Below are 23,796 nucleotides of genomic sequence, written 5' to 3' on the forward strand. Positions count from 1 at the left end.
GAAGTGGAGTTCCAAGGGAAAGTGAGTAGGAGGGAGGGCTCAGAGACACTTCAAGCGAGAACAGTGGGGAGGTTTCAGGACCTCCTGTAGGGACACCCACTCCTCGCCGGAAACTGTCACGCCGAGAGTCCAGAAGACGCGTTTCCGTTAAGGAGCTTTTATGCTGGAAGAAGTTCCGTAAACGCCCACTGTCCGATTCAACGAGCGACTGATGGAGCCATGCTTAAGGAGCTCCGTCACAGACAGAGGTTTGTGGACTTAGCCAAACTCTGAGGGACTAGGATTTTACGCACAAGCAGCTCACCATCCCATCACACGTACACTATAGTAAATGCACCGCAAATTGCAATTATTTCTGATTAGAACTGCATTTCTTTCTCGAAGCATTCAGAATTATCTACCAGCATTTTATGTAAACTGGCAACGGAATACTGGCAAAATATTCTTTGTTCAAGGGACAATGTCCGGGAGTGACCATACTCCTGACAACAACATTAGTTGGCAATGGGAGGGAAAAAAAGTTTAGTTTTCTTTCCCCCCACCCCCAAAGAAGCAGGCCTTTATAAATTCGGTTAACAAAGATAATGAGTTGTGCTGCCTACACAGTACCTCAGCCTACAGTTTTCGTTCCACTGCCTGGCCTTTAGAGAAATGCTTGAGATATGTATTTTTGCATTTGCTTTCGAGTTATACATTAATGTAGATATTTCTTCTCACCTGCCCCCCCTTAGTTGCGCCCCTTCAGATTGCAAGATCATTTTGTGAAGAAAACAACAACAACATAACATTCAGAACAAGCATCCTGCAGAACAGTGCAAGATGTTCAGTTAAACCTCATCTCTTGCAATCTGTGTGAGAACAAATATGTCATTTAGGTTGGACACATGCTACTAAAATAGAAGAGCTGCAGTCCTTTCTGGCTTTAGTTTTATTTTCACAGTGACCCAATCCATGAAAAACAAGAGAAAATTTATGAATGTTCAAACATGCTCAAGCTGCATTAGTAAAGGGGCCCCTGACCATTAGGTCCAGTCGTGGCCGACTCTGGGGTTGCGGCGCTCATCTCGCTTTACTGGCCGAGGGAGCTGGCGTACAGCTTCCGGGTCATGTGGCCAGCATGACTAAGCCGCTTCTGGTGAACCAGAGCAGGGCACGGAAACGCCGTTTACCTTCCCGCCGGAGTGGTACCTATTTATCTACTTGCACTTTGACGTGCTTTTGAACTGCTAGGTTGGCAGGAGCAGGGACCGAGCAACGGGAGCTCACCCTGTCGCGGGGATTTGAACCGCCGACCTTCTGATCGGCAAGTCCTAGGCTCTGTGGTTTAACCCACAGCGCCACTCGCGTCCCTTCAAGCTGCATTACTGATGCATTATTTTTTTAGAAAAAAGAAAAAGACATGTTGCACATCTGATGTACCGCCACGCTTGCAGGATAACGCTGAGGCAATAAATGAACACTTATTGACACAAATACAATGGCAGTAAGTAGAGCCAACATACATCCCTTGACTCTGCGCTGGTTAGGAGTGAACTATTTGTGCAAAAGGAGTAAGAAAGGTGGCCAGACCACTTTAGCAAACCAGGCACGGCAATATCACTCACAGAACAAATTAACTCGAGTGAAGTGGCATTGATTAATATGTTCATTATTCTGAATTGCAGAAAAGCAGACTAAGTGGTCAGGAAGCCGCAAGTAATCATCTCTGCAGCAACGTAATGCATAATGGGAATTCCTATTTAGATGCAACTCACACCGCAGTCTTAATATTGTTTACTAAACATCAGGCGTCCTCTTATTACTGAAAGATTTGTTTTCAGTACTAACAATGGAGAGAGTGTCAAGGTGAGAGAGACCTACTTTTGCTTGCCTTTGAGGAGGAAAAAAACTATGAAACTGAGAAAGGACTCAGCTTTCGGTGGGCGGGGAGATCAGGAGGGTCCCCCTGCTCCATCAATAATGTTTATAACAATTTAAAGTGTCTGAGGGAGGCAGGTTAACAAGAGGAAGGAAAGAAGGCAGGCAGGCAAAATCCTCATCAGAGCCAGCTGGACAGTTCACCCCCCTAAGAAAAAAACTAGTGACCACCTACTGCCCTGTGGGAGAGATCCTGACACACTGGCATAATTTACTTTTAATGTTAGTTGCAAGCTACCTTGGAAGAATCTGCACCCTGAAAGGTGGGACACAATTGTAATAAAGTAAATTAAAGGCATTTCCTATAACCAGCGTGGAGTTTTGGTTCTTCCTCGGCCTTCAGATGAGAAGAAAATGCTTTGCTCGTTTGTGATCAGGCATCTAAAGCCTATTTAAGCATTTCAAGTCCCCTGGAGAGAAGGCAGAAGATGGGCGCTGAATTTAGAGAGACTTCTGTTTCTGTGGCACAGATCTTGCCGAGGCTGTGGGTATTCAGTTGGCTGCACCAACCGATCTATCACAATGTCTGGAATAAGGATGGAGATATGTAGAGGCATCGGCTGGCTTCACAGTCTTCCCCACATCGTGATCTTTGCATAGCGCGCACGCACACACAGACTAGGGCTGGGCAAGGTATCGCTACATTATCAAAAAATTGGTTTGAAGACCACAGCATAGTAACAGTTTCATAATATTCAACATGGCGATATGTCGCGAATCACGATGTGTGAGCATGCTATGAAAAAAATTGTGATGTGGGGAAAACTGAGAAGCCGGTCATCGCTTCTCTCATGATTCCTTCTGCCCCTGTTGCTGCTCTGTACAGTTGCACCTTGGAAGTCGAACGGAATCAGTTCCGGAAGTCCGTTCAACTCCCAAAGCATTCGAAAACCAAAGCGCGGCTTCTGATTGGCTGCAGGAAGCTCCTGGAGCCAATCGGAAGCCACGGAAGCCCCGTCAGACGCTAGGCTTCCAAAAGAACATTTGAAAACCGGAACAGTGACTTCCGGGTTTCGATTGTTTGGGAGGCAAAACTTTCAAGAACTAGTTTGTTCGAAAAGAAACGACTGTACTATAAAATAACAGTTGTAACAATATGTTAAAAGTAAGTAAAAATGTTATCAGTTTTAGACCCCCTAAGCAGCAGCAGTTTCCAGGACATTACAGTGGTGCCCCGCAAGACGAAATTAATTCGTTCCACGAGTTTTTTCTTCTTGCGAGTTTTTTGTCTTGCGAAGCACGGCTTCCCATAGGAATGCATTGAAAATCAATTAATGCGTTCCTATGGAGACCGCCTTCAGACGGGCGGCTGGGAGGGAATCCCTTGGACCCCCGCCGGACTTCAAAAGAGCTTCGGGAAGTCCGGCGGGGGTCCAAGGAATTCCCTCCCAGCCCACCCCGCTCATGTTTAGAGGGAGCCTGTGGGGAAAAACTCAAAAAAAATTTCGTTTTGCGAGAAAGGCCCATAGGAAAATTTGTCTTGCGAAGCAGCTAAAAAATCAGAAAACCCTTTCGTCTTGCGCGTTTTTCGTTTAGCAAGGCATTCGTCTTGCGGGGTACCACTGTACCCTGTTCCACTCTACATAGTTACATCCTTATTTCTGACATCATGATACAGTGGTACCTCGGGTTAAGTACTTAATTCGTTCTGGAAGTCCGTACTTAACCTGAAACTGTTCTTAACCTGAAGCACCACTTTAGCTAATGGGGCCTCCTGCTGCTGCCGCGCCGCCAGAGCACGATTTCTGTTCTCATCCTGAAGCAAAGTTCTTAACCTGAAGCACTATTTCTGGGTTAGCGGAGCCTGTAACCTGAAGCATATGTAACCCAAGGTACCACTGTATATATAGCAATGTTTAGCTTGTAATATATCACAAAGTTGAAAGCCACACATTGGCTCAGCCCTAACATACATCATGATTCACAATATATTGCCAGGTCAAGAATTATGAAATTGGTATCACAACATGGACTTTAAGCCAGTTTTGGACGATATATCGTCCAGCCGTAGGTGTTATCCAGGAAGAACATGATTCAAGCTCTCTCCTCAGATAATTTACCCAGTGGCTTCTTGGAGAAACACTATATTTTCTCCCCTCAGCCTTTGCTCCACATCAGATGAAAACATTAGTGAGATTACGTACATGAAGTGCTTTGGGCAACCTGTTCTATAAACACAAAGCACTGTGGCCCAATGGCTAAGAGCAATGCCCCATGACCCCTTTCCAAATTCAAGGTGAGCCACAAGTTCAACCAGGAAAGGCTTGACTCAGTCAAACTCAACTGACCCATATCATTATCCCCCATATCATCACAGAAGGGTTCGTGAAAAGGAAACGGTAGCTGGAATGCTTAATTCCACCTACCCAACATCCGACTGCAATTTCAAAATTAGCACAACACCGTCGTTAGTCACTTCCTGCTCAAATAATGTTGCTACATAACACAGGGGTTTAAAGCGACAACTGTTGCATCCTCCGTGAGGAAGCTGTCGTTCTACACAGTTTAGATCAGATGCTGAAAAGTGTGCGCACCTTTCCGCACACGGAGAAGTATGAGCCACTCACAGCGAGGAAAGGACCTTGGCTGAGGGGAAGTCCAGATAGTTCTACAAGCCAGGACTTCAAGCAGGTCAGTCTAGCTGAACAGAAGCCCTGCCAGCAGTTCAGTCAAAGTCCCAAACGGGAGCGAATTACCTCCGGAACGAATTACCGTATTTTTCGCCCCATAGGGCGCACTTTTCCCCCTCCAAAAATGAAGGGGAAATGTGTGTGCGTTCTATTGGGTGAATGCAGGCTTTCGCTGAAGCCTGGAGAGCGAGAGGGGTCGGTGCGCACCGACCCCTCTCGCTCTCCAGGCTTCGCGGAGATCTCCGCAAGCCATGGGAGCCCGCGCCGGGCTCCCACGGCTTGTGGAGAATTGCCTGCATGCCGAAGGCTGGGTGCGCTGAGCTCAGCGCACCCAGACTTCGCGCAGCTCTCCACAAGGCACGGGAGCCCGGCACCGGGCTCCCACGTCTTGCGGAGAGTTGCCTGTTCTGGGGACTGGGGTCGGAGGAAGCTCGGGCTTCCCCCGCCCCAGCCCCACACCTGGGGGGGAAATAATTTTTTTCCCTTTATTTCCCCCCCCCAAAAAAAAACTAGGTGCGCCTTATGGGACGGTGCGTCCTATAGGGCGAAAAATACGGTAAGTACTTAACCCGAGGTACCACTGTATTTAAGTCTGGTTCATGCCATCTAAGTTATGTTTCAGATCATTGCAAAAGAGCTAGAACAAATACTGGGCTTGCACAATTCCCCTCCTCTTTCCATGTTACAAACAGACTCCAGAAAACCGTGGTTTGTTCTAAAGTCACCCAATAACCAAGACCTAAAGCCACAGTTTGGTCCTCAATTACCGTAGTTTTTACTAACTTTGGTTAGAATAAACCATGGCTCCCAACACTGGAATATAATGCAGAACTGCAGATGGTTCTAAAATAAAAACAAATGTTTCACACTCCTCCTCTTATGCACAAAAGAAAGCGGATAATCTTCCAGCCTCTGGTTTGCTCACAATTATCTAAAGCAGAGATTCATAACCTTTCTTGGCAAGAGTGTCATATTCGCCTTTGATCAATCTTCCAGGAACCACATGCCAAGCACGAGTGAGGCTACCCTCTACTCTCTCACCTGCAGACAGTGATGTGGTTTCCTGGAAAAATGAAGTGTGCACCTAATGTTGCATGTTTACTTAGTTTTATTACATAAACAAAGTTAAAAACTTTGAAACTACCAAGCTTGCTTAATGCTGTGTTTGCAATAGACATCTATTCATTACTCAACAACTTGTGAAATGCAAAAATAAAGCACAGGGGTAAAATTTCACTCCACGTTGCAGGGAACATGACCCTCTCCTCAGATATAACTCACTACCTTCTCCAAACCTAGTAACCTCTATAGATTTTTTTTTTTTTGAACTACAATTCCCATGAGCCTCAGCCAGCATGACAAATGATCGAGCATGATGGGAGTTGTTGTCAAAAACATGTGGAGAGCAGCAGCTGGGGAACACAAGTTTAGGTGAACATCTGAACTGGGTCACACAGAAACATAATTAGGGGTGTGTGATATTGTGGACTTCAAGGAAGAAGTTTGCAGAATGTCCAGATGCTAAAAAATTATAATCTCATGGGGGGGGGATCTAGAACACTGGCCCATTGTTTCGGAACAAAGAGAAGTGTTACTCAAGAGTGATTAGAGCGGAAACGTATTTATAAAAAATATATTTGTGCAGCTCTAGAATTTTTTTAAAACCAACAACTTGGAAAGAGAGCATTTTCAGGTAACTGTGGCCTTGCAATGCTGAATCCCATCCATTTTTCCTGTTTTGGGGAAAAGGGGAATGAAATCGAAGGAAGTTTTTCCATTTAGCCTTTTTAAGCCAATAAGATAACACCCCTTCAAGTAAACAAAAAGAAAGCAAAAAAAAAAAAAAAAACTGGTGAGAAACTGTTTGGATCAGAGCTTTGAATTCTCTTTCCCTGTGTTCCGAGGGCTTTCATGTGGACGCACACCACTTGACAGATTGTATGAAGCGTCTAATGTTCTAAGTGGAACAGATGGATATTTTAATTGCAAAGAGCTCCAAGGTATATCAATACCACCATCACCAAGAGAGGAGTTGTTACAAAACTTCCAAGTCACGGTGTCTGATGATGAAAGGCAAAAGAATTATCAGCAAGGCGGCCTTTCGGCTCTCAAAAGAAATGACTAACAGCCCAGGCAAAGTGAAACAGGACAAAACTGGTTGGAGAGATGAGGACTCTACCCATTTACTATATGTGCCTCCAAGTATTGTATTAATTTATGGCTGAAATCCCTAAGCACACTTCCTAGGAAGTAAGGTCCCAGCAGAACTTGCTTTGAAGAAAATGCACTTCAATGGGCCGGCTAGGACTGGAGGGAGTTGTGCAGGCATAGGCAAACTCAGCCCTCCAGATGTTTTGGGACTACAACTCCCATCATCCCTGGCTAAAAGGACCAGTGGTCAGGGATGATGGGAACTGCAGTCTCGAAACATCTGGAGGGCTCAAGCTTGGGAGAAGCTGCTGTAGTGTCTCAGAAGATGCTCTAGCTGAGAAATGGAAACAAGAAGAAATTCCGATGAAAGAAGAATGGCAGACGAAATTAATGGACTATGCAGAATTGGACAAAATGACAGGAAGGATTTGAAACCTGCGGGACCAGAGATTTACAGAAGAATGGAAGAAGTATATGAATTATTTGAAGAACAACTGTAATCAACAAATTACGCTAGTAGGACTACAAGAAGTTTTGTAAGGAGAAATATATGAAGTGTTACAAAGTAGAAAAAGATAGAGATATTGGTTATGAGTTTGAAATGTAATAGGGAAGATAAGAAATGCATACTGAGAGATTAGATGGGGAAATTTTCAGACAGGATTGATGGAAGTCAAAAATTTGAATAAGATGTAAAAGTATGTTTAATTACTGTTGAAAATGATATGTTAAAAAAACTAATAAAAAATTATATATATAAGAAGATGCTCTAGCTGAAAATGAAGATGTCTCTTCTGCAGCCTCATCTGCCTTTTCCAAGTCAAACCGAGACCAATTTCCTGCATCATAGGGGGTTGGACTAGATGACCCCTAGGCATCTATGATGCCATCAAGCACAAACAGCTTTCAGGAAAACTGCTTTTGAGAAATGTTCATGTAACAAAGCAACCAGATGGAAGCTTCTACTATGTGCAACAGACCCTAAAGTCTTCAGCGTATAGAAATTTGTATTGAAGATCCATCCATGCTCCGAGTACTAAGGTACCATGGTTATCGTCAAGTGCATTTTAATGTTAAAAAGAAAAAGGTGCGCAAAAGTCCCTGAAGTGGGTAATTTTAGCAGCACAATTCTCATTTCAGATTAAATGCTCGTTGGCAAATGTCTACCTTATTCCAAACTCTAATAAGAAGCTACAGCAAAGTATGCATTTTAAAGTCTGGTTCACCCTGGTCACATTCATCTCCATCTAATTTTTTAAGAATAATTTAAGCTGGATGGGTGAAGCTAAGAGTGTTCCATAAGATTATCATATCTTTACGCAGAAACAGAAAAGTTTATAACTTGAGTTCAAGCAGCAAATATGACGGTACACCACTCAAATGGTTTCTGGTAGTAATTCTGCAAAGCCCAACCCAATTGCTCCCCAATTAAGAGGAAGAGGCTTGTAACTGAGCTATGAATGCTTATCACATGCTGCTCATCCACCAACAAACCAACCCAACCACAAGGCTGGTTAAAAAGTTATGGTTAAGTTAAGCTGCAGTATTTCAAACACTGCCTCTCCTTAAAGTAAAGCAAAAAACCAAACACATCTCATCTACAACACCAATACACAGTGTTAGAAACTGAAACACACACTCTCTCTCTATATATATATACAGTCATACCTCGGGTTACAGCCGCTTCAGGTTGCATTTTTTCAGGTTATGCACCCGCCAAAACCCGGAAGTACCGGAACAGGTTACTTCCGGGTTTTGGTGGTCGTGCATGTGTGGAAGCGCTAAATTGCGCTTTGCACATGTGCAGAAGCGCCGAATCGCAACTCGTGCGTGCGCATGCGTGCCGCTGCGGGTTGCGAACGTGCATCCCGCACGGATCACGTTCGCAACCCAAGCATCCATTGTGTTTGTGTGTGTGTGTATAATTGCCAAATCATGCCTTAAACTTGGGTTAAAAATGAATGTCTAGGTGACCTGTTTTTGTTTTGCAGTGGACATTATTATTATTATTACCATAGAGTTATCAAAATTTTCAAAAGTAGGGAGTCTGTGGCTTGCTTTTGGAAAACAGGTGGTCCTCAGTAATTAGCTAATTGGGAACCAATGAACTAGATACTGTATTTTTTGCTCGATAAGACTCACTTTTTCCCTCCTAAAAAGTAAGGAGAAAATGTGTGTGCGTCTTATGGAGCGAATGCAGGCTGTGCGGCTATCCCAGAAGCCAGAACAGCAAGAGGGATTGCTGCTTTCACTGCGCAGCGATCCCTCTTGCTGTTCTGGCTTCTGAGATTCAGAATATTTTTTTTCTTGCTTTCCTCCTCCAAAAACTAGGTGCGTCTTGTGGTCTGGTGCGTCTTATAGAGCGAAAAATACTGTAATTAAATGTAAGGAACAGGGTTCTATGCTGTTCCTCCTTGAAACCAATGGGAAGTCTTTTTCAGTTAGGTATCAATAAGCATTACCACATCAGAGCTTCTGACTCAGATGTTACGCCGGCAAGGTAACTCTTGTCGACTTCAGGAACACTTTCAGAGAACTTCCCCTATGCTGCGCGTGGAAGAGTCAAAACACCTGCACGGAAAAGAGCAGCAGCACAATTTCTGACGGAACAAAGGTGAGGAGTGTCAAGAAGAGAATAAATGAATCAGGACGAGCAGTTGGATATTGTAGTTGAGAGCGCTCATGCTACATGAAGCAGACTTGACATTTATTGTGACAGAGGCTTCCACTGTGCTAAAAGACAGGGTACTGCTAGTGACTGCGCACTCAACGTTGGAGTTTAAGAGGGTGCCTTGCCGAAAGGCTTTCTACCACACATCCAAGCATAGTGCTGCAGGACAGAGGGGGAAGCAGTTAGCATCTAGCAAACTTGCCTACCAGCTACCGAAAGCACAGCAGGCAGGCAGTGAGGCACCGGCTCATAAGTACAACCCATGAAGTTGCTTGTGAAACATGAAGCTATTTCTCCCTAGGGCTGTGGTTTTCAACCAGTGTACCGTGGCACCCTGGGCTGCCTTGAAGGATGGTCAGGGGTGCCGTGGGCAACACTGGCCCCTGTCCCTCTTTCCTTCCTTCCCTCCCTCCTCTGGTGCCCTCTTGCATCTCTGCCTCCCACGACTGTTTGTTGCAGCAGCCCCAAGCTCCGCAGACGAATGGTGCCACTGGGGCTGGCCAGGGGTGCGGGTTGCCAGGAGCTGAGGCAGCCTCGCAAGCAAGTAGGTGAGGGAGCCCAGCCAGCCAATCCGCCAGCCCTTGCTGTTGAGAATGGACAGACAAATGGGAGGTTGGGTAGGCAGGTAGACCTTGTCTTCCTTGTGCTTGCTGTGTGCAAGGCCTGCCTGGGAGCTGAGTGCCCAGTGCTGAATGGGAGCCTTTGCACCATGCAGGCCCAACACTGCCCACTGTTGCTTGCCACTGGGCCAATAAGGCTGGGGGCATCCTCTTCCCAGGCCCCTCCTGTGGGGCAGTGTGACTAGGCACCTCTCTGGGGAGGCAGCTCAGAGACCAGGGGCAGTAGAACCGGCTGCCCAGGGGACTCCCAAGGAGAAGGGAGAGGCGGCTGAGGGATAACTCCACAATGGAGGGTGTTCGAAAAGGGGTGAGGGGCTGCCATCTCTGCAGGCAAGGGGTGACGTAACTGGGCTCCTGAGCCCCCCAGGGGTGCCGCAGAAAGAAGGGAGTTGGTCAAGGGAGCCGGGGACTCAAAAAGTTTGAAAGGGCTCTGGAAAAAAGGCTCCACCACCTCTTCCAGTCTATCCGACAATACAGAGTATCAGACTAGCATGTATTTTGATACTTCTCTACATGCTTCAGGTTCACCTACCGATAGTCCCAGCTCTGCTACTTTTATTTCAAAATCTAGCAGCTTAACACCCACGCAAATAAAATAGAGGGAGGAACAGCACGGAAATCAAACACATAAGGAAGGTGCGTGATTTAATTCTTTCTCTTTTGACATCACCCATTCTGACTGAGAGGATGTTGTCTGACTGGGCGACTTCAGTAGATTTTTCCATGACACATAAACCCATTGAAGATTTCATAATTAAGTCACGCCTTCCTGAAAAAATTACGAATTTCAAAAGTGGGGGAGGGGGAGAGGAGGAGAAAAGCCTGCCCATCTTGTGAAAAACAAGACAGTTTTTAACAAAACAGTTCTTGCAAGTTTTCACACTTTGAAACTTCAATGAAATCTACAATATAAGGCATGGCATGTATTATACGGATGCTGGCTATAAATAGATTTCACAATGGAAAGTTAAGCTTTGATGAGCCCTTTTCTGCTGCAAACATTACAGAGCTTGCAGAAGCCTGCAGGTTAACTTGCGCATCCCTCTCTACGCTCCCCAAAGCAGAACAGTTTGTTCTAAGCATTAAAAACCAACTCATTTTTGCGGGGAAAGAAACCCACAACAACCCAGGATTAAGATTCAAGAACAAAACTGAAAAGCTCCTCAAATAAAACACCATCATTACAACCTTTATTACTATAACCTTTTCCATTCTTGCAAGTGCTGGATTTTAAAAGTTTGGGTTCAGTAACTGGGAATGTGTATGTTACAGGTAAGGAGAGTTGCATGGTTAATGTGCATAAACACCTGGGCATTGTGCACATAATCCATCTGTGAAGATTATGCACATTCCCCAGCCTCTCTCTCTCTCTTAATTTCTATACTGTCTTTCATCCAAAGACCACAGGGCAATTTAAATATAAAAAACACAATACATACCATAATAACAAACAAAAACAATAACACCCCCCCAACACACAAAGTTATATGCATACCTGCCAACCGATGTTGGGGAATGCCCTCTCAAGAGGATTTTGTACATTCTCCAGGCATTGTGCATAATTACCCCAACATATACTCATTCATGGACTACGCCAATGAAACGAAATAAAGAGTGCTCAGATTATTTTAAGACTGTCTGAAGAGTGAATGTTTACTCGGCTCCCAATATGTCAATGAGTCTTACTCTCAGGAAAATATACATGGGTTGAAAGCCTTAGACGTGTGCTCTCAGGTCTCTCCTTTAATTGCTTCTCATTCTCCAAGTACTGTATGAACCTTCATCTACCATCAGCAAGTGGGTTGGGAAGCCACAGAAAAGTAATCTTAAAGCAGCTAAGCATAACTCCCAATCACTGATGGGGGGCCATTCAACAGGCACTTATATGAATGAATGCCAGTTTATTTGAAACAGATAGTTAATTGCTCTCTTAATATTTGTGTGTATTTCTTTAAAACCCATGCTATGCTTGCCCTAGAGCAGGGGTAGGCAACCTAAGGCCTGTGGGCCGGATGAGGCCCGATCGCTTCTCAATCCGGCCCGCAGACGGTCCAGGAATCAGCGTGTTTTTACATGAGTATGGGCTAAACCACAGAGCCTAGGACTTGCCGATCAGAAGGTCAGAGGTTTGAATCCCCGCGACGGGGTTGCTCGGTCCCTGCTCCTGCCAACCTAGCAGTTCAAAAGCACATCAAAGTACAAGTAGATAAATAGGTACTGCTTTGGCGGGAAGGTAAACGGCGTTTCCATGCACTGCTCTGGTTCGCCAGAAGCAGCTTAGTCATGCTGGCCACATGACCCGGAAGCTGTACGCCGGCTCCCTCGGCCAATAAAGCGAGATGAGCGCCACAACCCCAGAGTTGGTCGTGACTGGACCTAATGGTCAGGGGTCCCTTTACCTTTTTAATGTGTCCTTTTATTTAAAATGCATCTCTGGGTTATTTGTTGGGCCTGCCTGGTGTTTTTACATGAGTAGAATGTGTGCTTTTATTTAAAATGCATCTCTGAGTTATTTGTGGGGCATAGGAATTCGTTCTTTTTTTCTCTCCAAAATATAGTCCGTCCCACCACATGGTCTGAGGGACGGTGCACTGGCCCACGGCTGAAAAAGGTTGCTGACCCCTGCCCTAGAGTACTTGTATTCCTCACCCCACATCTCCCCCCGCAAAAAAACCACCAGTGGAGTCTCACTTAAAATCTAGCGAATTGCCTTCAGCCACAACTTTAAAATCCTGCATGGAACTACCTAATGGCAAACAATAATTTGCAGCAAATTCTTTGTAGAGCAAGCAAGGGAATAAAAAAAGAGAAAGAAACCAAAAACGCTGCACACACAAGCCCCTGAGAAGCAGATATTTTAAGCAAGTTGTAAATGGGCCAGTTAAACAGCATCACCTCCACATAGAAGACTCAAATAAGAACAGGGCTTATGAACCTTCAATACACAGGTAGAGGGAATTTTGGCAGGTACAGTTACTGAAATCCAAGCTTTTTAGTACTTCAAAAGGGCACTGCCTGGATGAACTGCTTTGCATCAGCTACCCCTACCTGCAGCCAAGGTTCCCTCTACAAGGTTTGAAAATACATGCAGTGTTAGAAACTCAGATATATAAGATAATCGCCAAATTGCACCTTAAACCTAGGTTACAGTTGCCACAACGGAATGTCTAGGTGCCTTTTTTTTTGCAATGACATTTATTATTATTAATTTCATTTCTATTATTAATTTCATTTCTATTTTAAAGGGAAAACCCCTCAAAAGTGGTTTATAACACATTCGAAATCAAATGAAACAATCCAGACTAACACAAATTCAAGCTTGAAGGAAAATATTTCAGGTGCTTCTCTAAGTGACATTTGGTTTTCCCCATATTTATGTACCTACTTAATTTATAGAGCTTAATTTGCAGAAGAACTCTAGGAAGCCAGTCTGGTGCAGTGGTTAAGACTAGGACCTGGGAGATCAGGGTTCAAATCCCCACTCAGTCCTGAACCTCACTTTGGTCCGGTAACAGCCTAACCTATCTCACAGGGTTGTTGTAGGGGTTAACAGAGGAGGGGAAAGAACCACGTGCTCCTTGGAGAAAAAAGTGGGATATAATTGCAACAAATAAGCTCTTCTGATTACCTGCTTAATAAAGCTGGCGGGGCCAGCCAGATGGAGATGTCAGTTGCCAACCTAACATCCAGTGAGCTCCATGTGGTCACGACTGGACCTGCACCAGTTGCAAAACGCACCTGGCGCCTGGCTAATTTCGAACACAGCACCAAGGTGGTGAACATCCATTCATAACCCAGTTGATTTAACATGCTCAATTTAGGTTATTTTAATTTCTGTGTATTTGACCAGCTATCTTCTCTTCTCCCCCAGGGCTCAATTTGGTAAGTCTTTAAGAGGCAAAGGATTTTACATACTGCACAAAAAATAATAATCGCATTCAAGTCTACAATAGCTACTAAGATAGCTTGCAAACACAACTGCTTAATATCACACCATGATTGTGACAATTGCTAGAGGAGAATTGTTTGCATGACAGTGGGAACATGCCTGTTTACAGGCAACAACCTTGCAAGATAGATTAGTCTGAGAAGGCTGGTCCAAGGTCACCCAGTGAGCTTCCCTGCTAAGCAGCTATTTGAACCTGGGTGTCTCAAGTCTTAGTTCCACTGACTCTCATTACATTCAATTGACCTTCACCAACTTCATCCGCCCCTTATGTTACAAGACTACAACTCCCATCATCCCCAACTATTGGTTAAACTAGCTGGGATTGATGGGAATTGGAGTCCAAAAGATATTAAAGTCATCAGGATGAGGAATGCTGCATTAATAATAATAATAATAATAATAATAATAATAATAATAAAGATTACAGAATAGACAGTACGTACCTGTATCTGATTACGAAGAGAAGCAGCAACATACAAGAAAAGGCCTTATTTAGATTTGAAATGTATGGATTCTATCCGTGCCATTCACACACAACAGAAACTTGGAACCAAGGCTGTCTTCAGCTCCTGTTCCTCTACAACTATTCTCGGCCTACATAGACCAGCAAAACATTTCCTTAAAAGCTGGCTTATACAACTGTTATGCATTCAAGCTGAAGACAGCTCAGCCAGGGTCTCGTTTGGCCACCTGTCCAGGATGGCAAATGGTAGGAATGGTGATTGAACATCAGGCAGCTCACAAGACGGACAAAAAGGGGCTGTTGAGCTACATTTGGCTTCTGCGATATCAGGCCTGCCTGACAGTCAAAGAAAGCCAAGCGTATTTAAAAACTGAAATGGAAAAGCTGAAAAAATGCATCTGTCTGGAGAAAGCTCAGCTCACTCAGGTGGGTCCGGGCTTTGCAGCTTTCCCACATCTTGTACGGAACAAGCAATACAAGGAAAGAGAGCTTCACCCAAAACGAAACACAGGGCATCCAATTTAACCCTGAAACTACAGCGCCTTAACAGAAAGATCAATTATGGCACAGCCCAGAGCTCCTCCTCTCATCCGAAAGGTCATTCAAAGCATGACTCACCTTCCTATGTGCACATTTTCAAGCAGTAAAGGAAATCTATATGGCAGTTAAACATGCAACACTAATATAAATGTTGTTGACAAGACAGGAACTTTCGGGTGCTGTTATTGACCAAGTCCAGGCACCAAGACAAAAGCCTGCCTTCAGTCTATATTGCGAATCCAATCTTAAACCATGCTGTGTAGATAAATCTCATAGACTTCATTGGACTCGCTCCCACAACTATGTAAAGAAACACAATCCCATACATATATCATGGAGTCCATTGGCTGAACAGACTCTGGAACTAGGCCTTAGATCTAGACGCCCACCCCATTACAAATAGGTAGAGAACCATACATTGTGTACTCAGCGGATTAAGACATGTGATATTTCATTAATATACCATACATGCAAATTTGCCCTGGAAAAATGATAACAATTCTTGTTAAGAGATAACCCGCTCTTTCCATCTGGCAAGACTCTGCATTTTTATTTTTGCTACAGCAGGTACTTGTAAAATAGCCACTTGATCCTATCACAGGTAGCTGAACAAAACAGCTAAAAAGCACAATGATGCCTCTGTGCGTAGCTTTTTTAAGGTGAACAGAGGAGGGGGAGAAAATGCTTCTACACAATGGTATTCAGATTCCAAGCATGTTTACGTGGAAGCAAAAACCCAGCAATTTCAAAGGACCTCACCTCCAGCGTATACGTATATTGTGTATATTGTTTTAAGACCGTAGCATAAAGGAAGACCCAGAGGACAACCTTTCCATGTTAGCCTGAAGTACCTGAAGAGCACTTAAGCAGCAAACAGCTTTCAAGGTGAGCTGAGCTACAGTTTCCAACAGGTCCTCCCCAAACACCCCTTTTGCAACTCTTACCTCCCCCTCCCCAAGGCCCTCACCCAGGTATAAAACAGACTGGGGGAAATGACTCTAGATTCAGGTAGGTAGCCTTGTTGGTCTGACGCAGTAGAAATATATTTTAAAAATTGTCCAGTAGCACCTTAGAGACCAACTAAGTTTGTTCTTGGCATGAACTTTCGTGTGCATGCACCCTTCTTCAGATAAAATGACTGGTGGGAAATGACTGAATGGTGTCAGAATCCCAAAACTTCTGACCTCCACTGGAAAGTTCCCAAAGCATGACAACGCCAAGGCATTTGCCACCACTGTGCGTTGCAAGATGTGATCACACCCCTCTCCCCAAACCTCCCCCACACACAGGCCTTTAATTCATGCACCTATATATATAAATATAGTTTGCTCACTCCATCAATTAACCTGCAGACAGGGAACAGAGACCAGAGTATAAGATCCAGTTCCACTTCACATTTTCTCCATTTCTGCAGCAGACCCTCGTTTCTGAGGAAGCGCACCAAGGGTGTAGTAGGTTGGATAGCATCCACACTGTCCTGTGTACACGAAAACAAGCGTGCGCGCCTTTCACACACCCACACCCCTTCATACATAATTCCTTCCTCACCCACCTGCATAGAAGCGGATGAGGCAGCCGGTCTCCGAGTCCATGCCCTCCTCCTGCACCCGCCACAGGTCCCGGAAGCCCAGCTGCGAGAGGTAGTCGTTTTGGACCTGCAAGGGCTGCTCGTGAGGCTCCAGCCGGCGGGCGGTCTCCCCGTGCAGCTGCACATACAAGGCCGGAGGCTGCGGCGGGGAGGAGGCGGCGGCGGCATCCCCGGCGGAAGAGGGATCCCCTCCCGGCGCCTTCCCCGCGCCGGGGGACTCCCCCGCGGCTCTGCCCCCCCGGGGGTTCTCCGCGTGCGCCGATGGCAGGCCGCCCAGGCGGGCCCGGCGGCTCCTGCCAGGCCCCGATCCGGCCCCTTCCCCCTCCGCCGTTGCCGGCCCAGGAGGAGGAGGGTCCGCCTCTAACTCCTCCGACGAAGACGAGGAGCCGCCGCCGCCGCTGTAGGCGTCCAGCCGGTCCGAGGTGCTCTCCGCGCTGGGGCTGAAGCTCTCCGTGTCCGAGCCCCCCAGGAGGGACGGGCAGGAGAGCGGCGGGCCCGACAGGTAGAGCTGCGCAGGTGGCGGAGGAGGAAAGGCCCGCCCGGGGCTGCAGTCGGAGGGCGACAGGCAGGGGCGGCCACCGGCGCGGCCGTTCTCCCCGCCGCCGAGAGCCAAGCGCCCCGGTCGGGGAGCCGCCTCGCCGCCGCCCCCCAAACCGCTGGGGGTCCCCCGACGGTTTCGCGGCCTCCTCCCGGCCGGTATCGGGGTCAGGCTGCCAGCTGGGCAAGTCGAAGCCTCCGCGGGGCCGGGCAGCGCCTCTTCTGCTCCCCCGGGCTCGGCGGACGGGTCTGCCGCAAAATCGCCGTCCATTTCTCCTTCATCCTCCTCCTCTTCTTCCTCCTCTTCCTCCCCTTCTTCTTCATGGGGGCCGCGCGCCTCTGCGGTGGTTGCTGCCGCCGCCGCCGCCGCCTTCCCCAAGACCCGGACGGCGCTGCTGCCCGCTCCACGGTGCCCGAGCTGCAACAACCGCGACGCCACCTCGGCCGCCGTCGTCTCCAGGGTGCAAAGCACCGGCCGCAGGTAGCAGCCGCCGCCGCCCCCTCGCTGCTGGTGATGGTGGTGGTGGTGGTAGTAGTAGACATGGACGCATCCCCTCTGGAGGTCCCGTCGCACCCAGTCCCGCTCCGGCGGCTGCAGAGGCTGGAGCTGCCGGGGCGGCTTGGGCAGCAGGAGCAGCGCCTTCCGATCCAGGCTGCGGGTGCCCAGCGAGGCGGCAGCAGCAGCGGCGGCGGCGGCCGAGGTGGAAGACGACGACGACGAGGAGGAGGCGGCGGCCGAGAGGTTCCTTTTCAGCCTGCCCCTCCGCAGCAGAAGCGAGTTGGCGCCGCCGCTGCTGGGGACGGCCGCCGCTGCCGGAGTCCCGTTGGCCGCCAGCGTGAGGGAAGCCGCGCCGCCGCCGGCTCCAGCCGCGGCCCCTCGCCTCCTTCGCCGCTGCGGGCCGCCCCCGACTACACCCTCTGCTGCTGCTGCGACAGCAACCGCTGCTGCTGCCTCGCCGCTTCTCAGCGGGCCGGGTCCTCCGCCCTCGGTGCCGGCCTGGCCCGCGTAGCCGGGCCGCTCCCGCTTGCCGGCCGTCGGGGCCGCTGCCCTGCTCCCGCGCTGAGGTTGCTGCGCAGGTTCCATTGTGGAACGCGGAGACACGCCGCGTTCCAAAGCGGCGGGCGGGCGGCGGGGGGGGCGCGATTATGTAGCAACTGCGAACATTCCGTCGCTGTCGCCGCGTTCCATTCGGCTCAAGCCCGCCGCCGCCGCCGCGCAGCTGCTGCCAGCGCCATTAGGGACTGGAGGGTGGGGGGAGGATCAGGAGCAGCAGCAAGCAAGCAGCCACCGCCTCCTCGTCGTCGTCCTCCTCCCACCCGGCCCGGCCTCCACTTCGGAGGCTCCTTATGAATATTAATTGCAGCAGGCCTCGTCGGAGCGGCGCGATTTTTCGTCTCTTGCACCCCGCCTCCCAGTTCCCTCTATTAGCAACGCCTTCTCAATATTCATGAGGAGGGGGGGTGACGCCATCCCTCGTGAGGTAGCAGGAGGCGGGGCTCCGGCGATAAACAAAACGTGACAACCTGCGCCGCTTTTCTCCCTTTACCCACCCACCCACGAGGAGGAGCGTGGGAAGCCCGACGCTGCCGGGAAATGTAGTCCTCGGGCCCGGAGAGGCCTCCGCGAGAAGCTACCAGCTGAGACTACGTATCCCACAAGGCACCGCGCCGTTCCCGTCGGGCGGGAGCCGGGCCTCTCCCGCCCTTGCTTGCTCCTGCCCGCCTACTGCCCGATGTTGCAGTTGCCCTTGACCCCCCCCCTCGGGCGTACCTGCCCGCCCTTAACCTTTGCATATCATTGCAGAGTGGGAACTTTTGCTTTTAAACGAGCGTACGAATTAACCTTTGCAGAGAGACGCTGTCAAACGGGCTCGGCTAATGCATGCGAGCAAGCTCTGCCTCTGGCTGTGATAACTCCACGGGTGAAACGCGGAATCAGTCCACCTGCAAGGGAAACTTTTTTTTTAATACTGCTCTTTTGTGCGCATGCATTTCTGTGCAAAAGAGCTGTTTTGAATGTAAAAATGGGAATAACAACAAACGTGCCTTCATCAGCTGGTTGTGGGGAAAGGCAGACTGCAGCCTTTCCTTTGGGCTGATGGAAACAAAATGGAAGTAGAGGCATAGAGGGAGATAGCACCCAGCAAAACATCACTACAGCCAGGGCTTTTTTTTGCAGCCAGAACTCACAAATAACCTGTCAGGAGAGCTGAGCTGGCCTGGCCCACCTCCTTCCAGAGCTAGCAAGCCCCACCTTGCCCGGCCAGGACGCAGGCCTGTTATACCTTCTAGGCTTGATGAGTCATGTGACCCCCCACCTGGCCTGAGCCTACTCCAGCTGAGGAATCAGGCAACTTCTCCCCAAACTAGCGAGCCCCAGCTGGGCTGTGGGTCTTTGCTTGCCTTCCCTCAGAACTGACAGCTATAAGTTCTGGAATCCTGAGGTCAGGGGTGCTATGTCCCCTTTTGCCACATGAAGTAAAACAGAAAGTGCCACTCTGCTCTGCCACACCACCACCACCCGTGGGACACTCATTCACCAAGGGTTTTCAGGGGTGATTCCCAAACTGCCACAGCACATTGGCTTACTATAAGTAAGAAATAAATGTTCTTATGAGTCCACAATTATAGAGGAGGAATCATTAACTGCTCTGATTTAGTTTTCTTCTGCAGAGGATGCATTCAAACACTGTAAAAAAATAAATCTTTCTCAGATGTAAAAGCGAAGTGTGTATCTGTTTCTAAATTCAAAAAGAATAATGCATTTCAGGCATTAAAAGTAAGGAAAAGACCGGTTTACAATCAACACATGTCCTGGAGTGGTATACAAAAGATGAAGAGGTCAAATCAGTAATGATACATTGGGCCAGAGATTTTGGTTATAATATACAATATGACGAATGGTCAAAATTATGGAATGAAAGATTAAAATTTACGGCATGTACTGCGTTAAAGGAAAATGTGATGAAAATGGTATATAGATGGTATATAATGCCAGTAAAACTAGCTAAAATGTACAAAACATGTAATAAGTGTTGGAAATGTAAAGAAAAAGAAGGGACATTCTATCATATGTGGTGGGAATGTAAAAATGTGAGAGGCTTCTGGGAAATGATATATAATGAATTGAAAAAGATGCTGAAATATACGTTTATTAAGAAACCGGAGGCCTTCTTATTGGGATTGGTAGGAAATGAGATAAGTAAGAAAGACTATAAACTTTTCCAATACGCAGTTACAGCAGCGAGAATACTTCTGGCCCAAAAATGGAAACAGGAAGAGTTACCGACGGTGGAAGAATGGAGACTGAAATTGACTGATTATGCAGAACTGGACAAACTAACAGGGAAGATTCGGTATCAACGAGACCAAAAGTTCATCGAGGACTGGGGAAGATTTACAGATTATCTGAAAGGCATATGTGATGAACAGATAACGCTTGTTGGTTTTCAAGAGACTCTGTGAAAAACAGAGGAATATTGTTAAAAAGAAAATAAGAGGAGGGAAGGAGATATCTAAAGGCAATACTAAGTTAAGAAATGCGTTAATAATATTGATGCAAACGAAAGATCGGAGAGGAGCTGAGGGAAGTCAAAAAAAGAGATGAATGTGTGATAAAATGTGAATTGATTGTATAAAAATGGTTGTTTTTTTCTTTTGTGGAAAATGAATAACAATATTTTTTAAAAAAAATACAATCAACAAATGTCCTACCATTAGGCACCTACCATTAGGTGGTTTGGAGTACCATGGAAGGGCAGCCAAAGATTATTTACTAAGATTCTTGCTGCATTTTTCTCCAGAGAGAGAGGTACTTTATTTTCTCTCAGTAGCCAAAATGACTTGGCCAGCCCATGTTTCTCTCTCTGTGTGTTGTGATTTGCTGCTCCTCCGCAAGCAGCAAAATGTCTAGCTGTATATGTGCTTTTTTCCCCTTCCCAAAGCACTGACAGGGAATTGCTTGAGCTGCCGGAAGTCACCTTGCCCAAGGCCATCCTCAAAGTGCAGGGAGCTAGAGCTAGGCCTGCTCCCACGTTCCCAGCTAGCATTATCCAAATGAATGCTCCAAGTTGATAATGTGAATTTCAATGGGCTGGGGTTTTTTTTGTTTTTTTTTTTTTTTGTTTCTGTTCTAGTAACATATAGCCGTGGTGGCACACTCCAAGGTCACCAGAATTGGTAACATCAGGATTTGTTTGCAACATCTGCAGAGGTCACTGAAATTCTGTACTGACTTCTCCACACTTTATTTTGCGATCGGGAAGTCAGCGCAAGGCTGGAAGGGAACAGAGGTGGGACAGCTAAAATCACTATGAGCCTTCCCATATTATTGGCTAGAAATGCAGTGAGGTCATTCACCCCCACTGTGTTTCAAGCCATATTTGCATGGTGTTGCTCACATCAGAGAGGGGGAACGGACGTGCAGTGTCTCTTAGGCTATGTTCACATTACCACTTACTCCTCATCAAGTTTTCTAATCAGATTGAAGCTGGTTTGAGGGGGGGAAACGCATCACACAGCAATATTCGTTAAGAAGCTATAGGACCGATGTGTATTGTGTCTAACGTGAATGGGGCTTCTAAAATTATCAGTGGGAGCACACTGGATGCAGAGAAAGTGATTTTGTGAATATACCCTGTATCTGTTTCTGTTACAAAGAGCATAGGTTGTATTTTTAATGTGTTTTCTCTGGTCGGAGTTAAGCACCCCTGCCACCTATTCACGGATTCCCTTGTGAAACACATTTGTCAAAATAATGGGTGGTTCTAGGTCCCATGGAACATGGTGGAACTTACTCCCCAGTAAACAAGCATGCAGCTTTTTCCCCAGCCCCTTAAATCAACCTGAGACTTAGGTCCCATCTGCACTATACAGTTAAAGCAAAACCATACCAATTTAAACAGTCATGACTGCCCCAGATGAAACCTGAGAATTGTTGCTTGCAATGGATGCTGAGAAATTTCTATTCCCCTTGCAGGGCAACAATTCCAAGTTCCCTGGGAAGAGGGATTGGCTGTTGCAAATTGCACTCGTTAAAAGATTAATCTTCAAAATGCAGTTAATTCTTTGGGTATTTATGTGCCATGAGTCCCTTTTCAAATACAGGGTTCTCAAGTCTGCAGAGGAGAACATTGAGTAATACCTTCAGTATAATAGCTCATCCACCTGAAAACCAGCAAGTAAAAAGTATGTAACTACTAACAGCTTCAAAAATAAAATCAAACAAATATAGTGTTATCCCAACATTCCCATCTTTCTCCTGTTTCAAAAACAACAACCATAATATTTTCCCATTATCCCCAGTAACCTATTTATCACAGTTAAAACTATAAAAAATATTGTCTAAACATAGAAACAATCATTATTTGTCTTCTCATATTTAAGTGGGTTATCGCCCACAATCCTCATATTCTTGTCCTATATCCCCTGCTTTGCTATCTCCTCCTTGTCTTATTTTTAGATTATAAGCTCTTTGGGGCAGGGAGACGTGCTTGCTTTATTTTTGTGAAATTGTCGTTTTGTGGGGCGCTCTTTAAACAAGTAATGACAGCACTACAACAGTGTCATATAGGCAGATAATACTGCTGCTAATGTTTGACATCTGGGATGGGTGCAGTGCTGAGATCTGGAATTGTCTCAATAAACCTTGCACAACTGCCCTGTGAGTTTAGGCAGTATTACTATCCCCAATAACCCAGACTGGGGAGGATTGCTGACTAAGATAATGGTGGCTCCTTTAAGACCACATTCTGTGTTTGGGTCTGAACCGAGATTTGGAATCAAGGACTAGCCGGCTCACATTCACACACACCCGACTCAGCCTCTGCAGAGATGCTGCCCAATAGGGACTCCGCTGATGTAAGCAAGCTCTGATGTTTGTGACATTTCAGGGGTGCAACACTGGATCAGTCCACCACCAAAACAAGTTGAAGGTGTTCAGTTGCAGTTTCGATTTAGTTCAGTAGTTTCAGTCGTGTTACGGTAGTATTAATTTCAATACAGATGATTCAAACCTGGGGTGTGTAAAGTTCAGTTGAGAACCAGAGATGAAATACTTCTGTGGTTATTACTGCACAATCCTACATGTGTCTACTCAGAAGTTAAGTCCCACAGAGTTTGGCTGTATATGCCTCATATATTAAAAGCGCACAGACACACACAGAGAGAAAGAGTTTATCCCTTACTGAGCTAAAATTACCGGCATCCTTATCAAACTACAGTTCCAGTCATTATTATTATTAATTGCGGGGGAGAATGCTTTAAATGTGCTCCCAGGTAAGTGGGTGCAGGATTGCAGTCTTTGCCAACTGTGCAATACCAGTTCATTGGACCAATGAATAAATATTCCCTGTTGCTCTTTTCCCTGCACTACAGGATCAGTCTTTTATTAATGACTCTATCAGTGCAGTCTTTCCAATACAGTGGTACCTTGGGTTAAGTACTTAATTCGTTCCGGAGCTCCGTTCTTAACCTGAAATTGTTCTTAACCTGAAGCACCACTTTAGCTAATGGGGCCTCCTGCTGCTGCCGCGCCACCGGAGCACGATTTCTGTTCTCATCCTGAAGCAAAGTTCTTAACCTGAAGCACTATTTCTGGGTTAGCGGAGTCTGTAACCTGAAGTGTATGTAACCTGAAGCATATGTAACCCGAGGTACCACTGTACTAGCTGATGAATGAAGGAAAACTGCACAAACTGCGCCAGTGCTAAAAAGAAAGGCACATAGACTT

At 46.7% G+C, this 23,796-nt stretch overlaps 1 protein-coding gene across 2 annotated transcripts in view; it reads right to left on the reverse strand.

Annotated features, from left to right (window-relative positions):
* Positions 1-18,356, reverse strand: part of PHLPP1 (PH domain and leucine rich repeat protein phosphatase 1) — a 162,656-nt gene extending 144,300 nt beyond the window's left edge. Inside the window, exon 1 of one of the 2 annotated variants that reach the window (XR_008331573.1) lies at positions 16,494-18,356. Coding sequence is in view for 1 of the 2 variants with exons in the window: in XM_053397055.1 (XP_053253030.1) it covers positions 16,494-18,150 (1,657 nt within the window). In the remaining variant the exon portion in view is untranslated. The remainder of the gene's footprint in view (positions 1-16,493) is intronic. The other variant, XM_053397055.1, reaches the window with a different exon arrangement.
* Between the last annotated feature and the right edge of the window lie 5,440 nt (positions 18,357-23,796).

This window comes from Podarcis raffonei, chromosome 7, assembly GCF_027172205.1.
Source record: "Podarcis raffonei isolate rPodRaf1 chromosome 7, rPodRaf1.pri, whole genome shotgun sequence".
Taxonomy (NCBI): domain Eukaryota; kingdom Metazoa; phylum Chordata; class Lepidosauria; order Squamata; family Lacertidae; genus Podarcis; species Podarcis raffonei.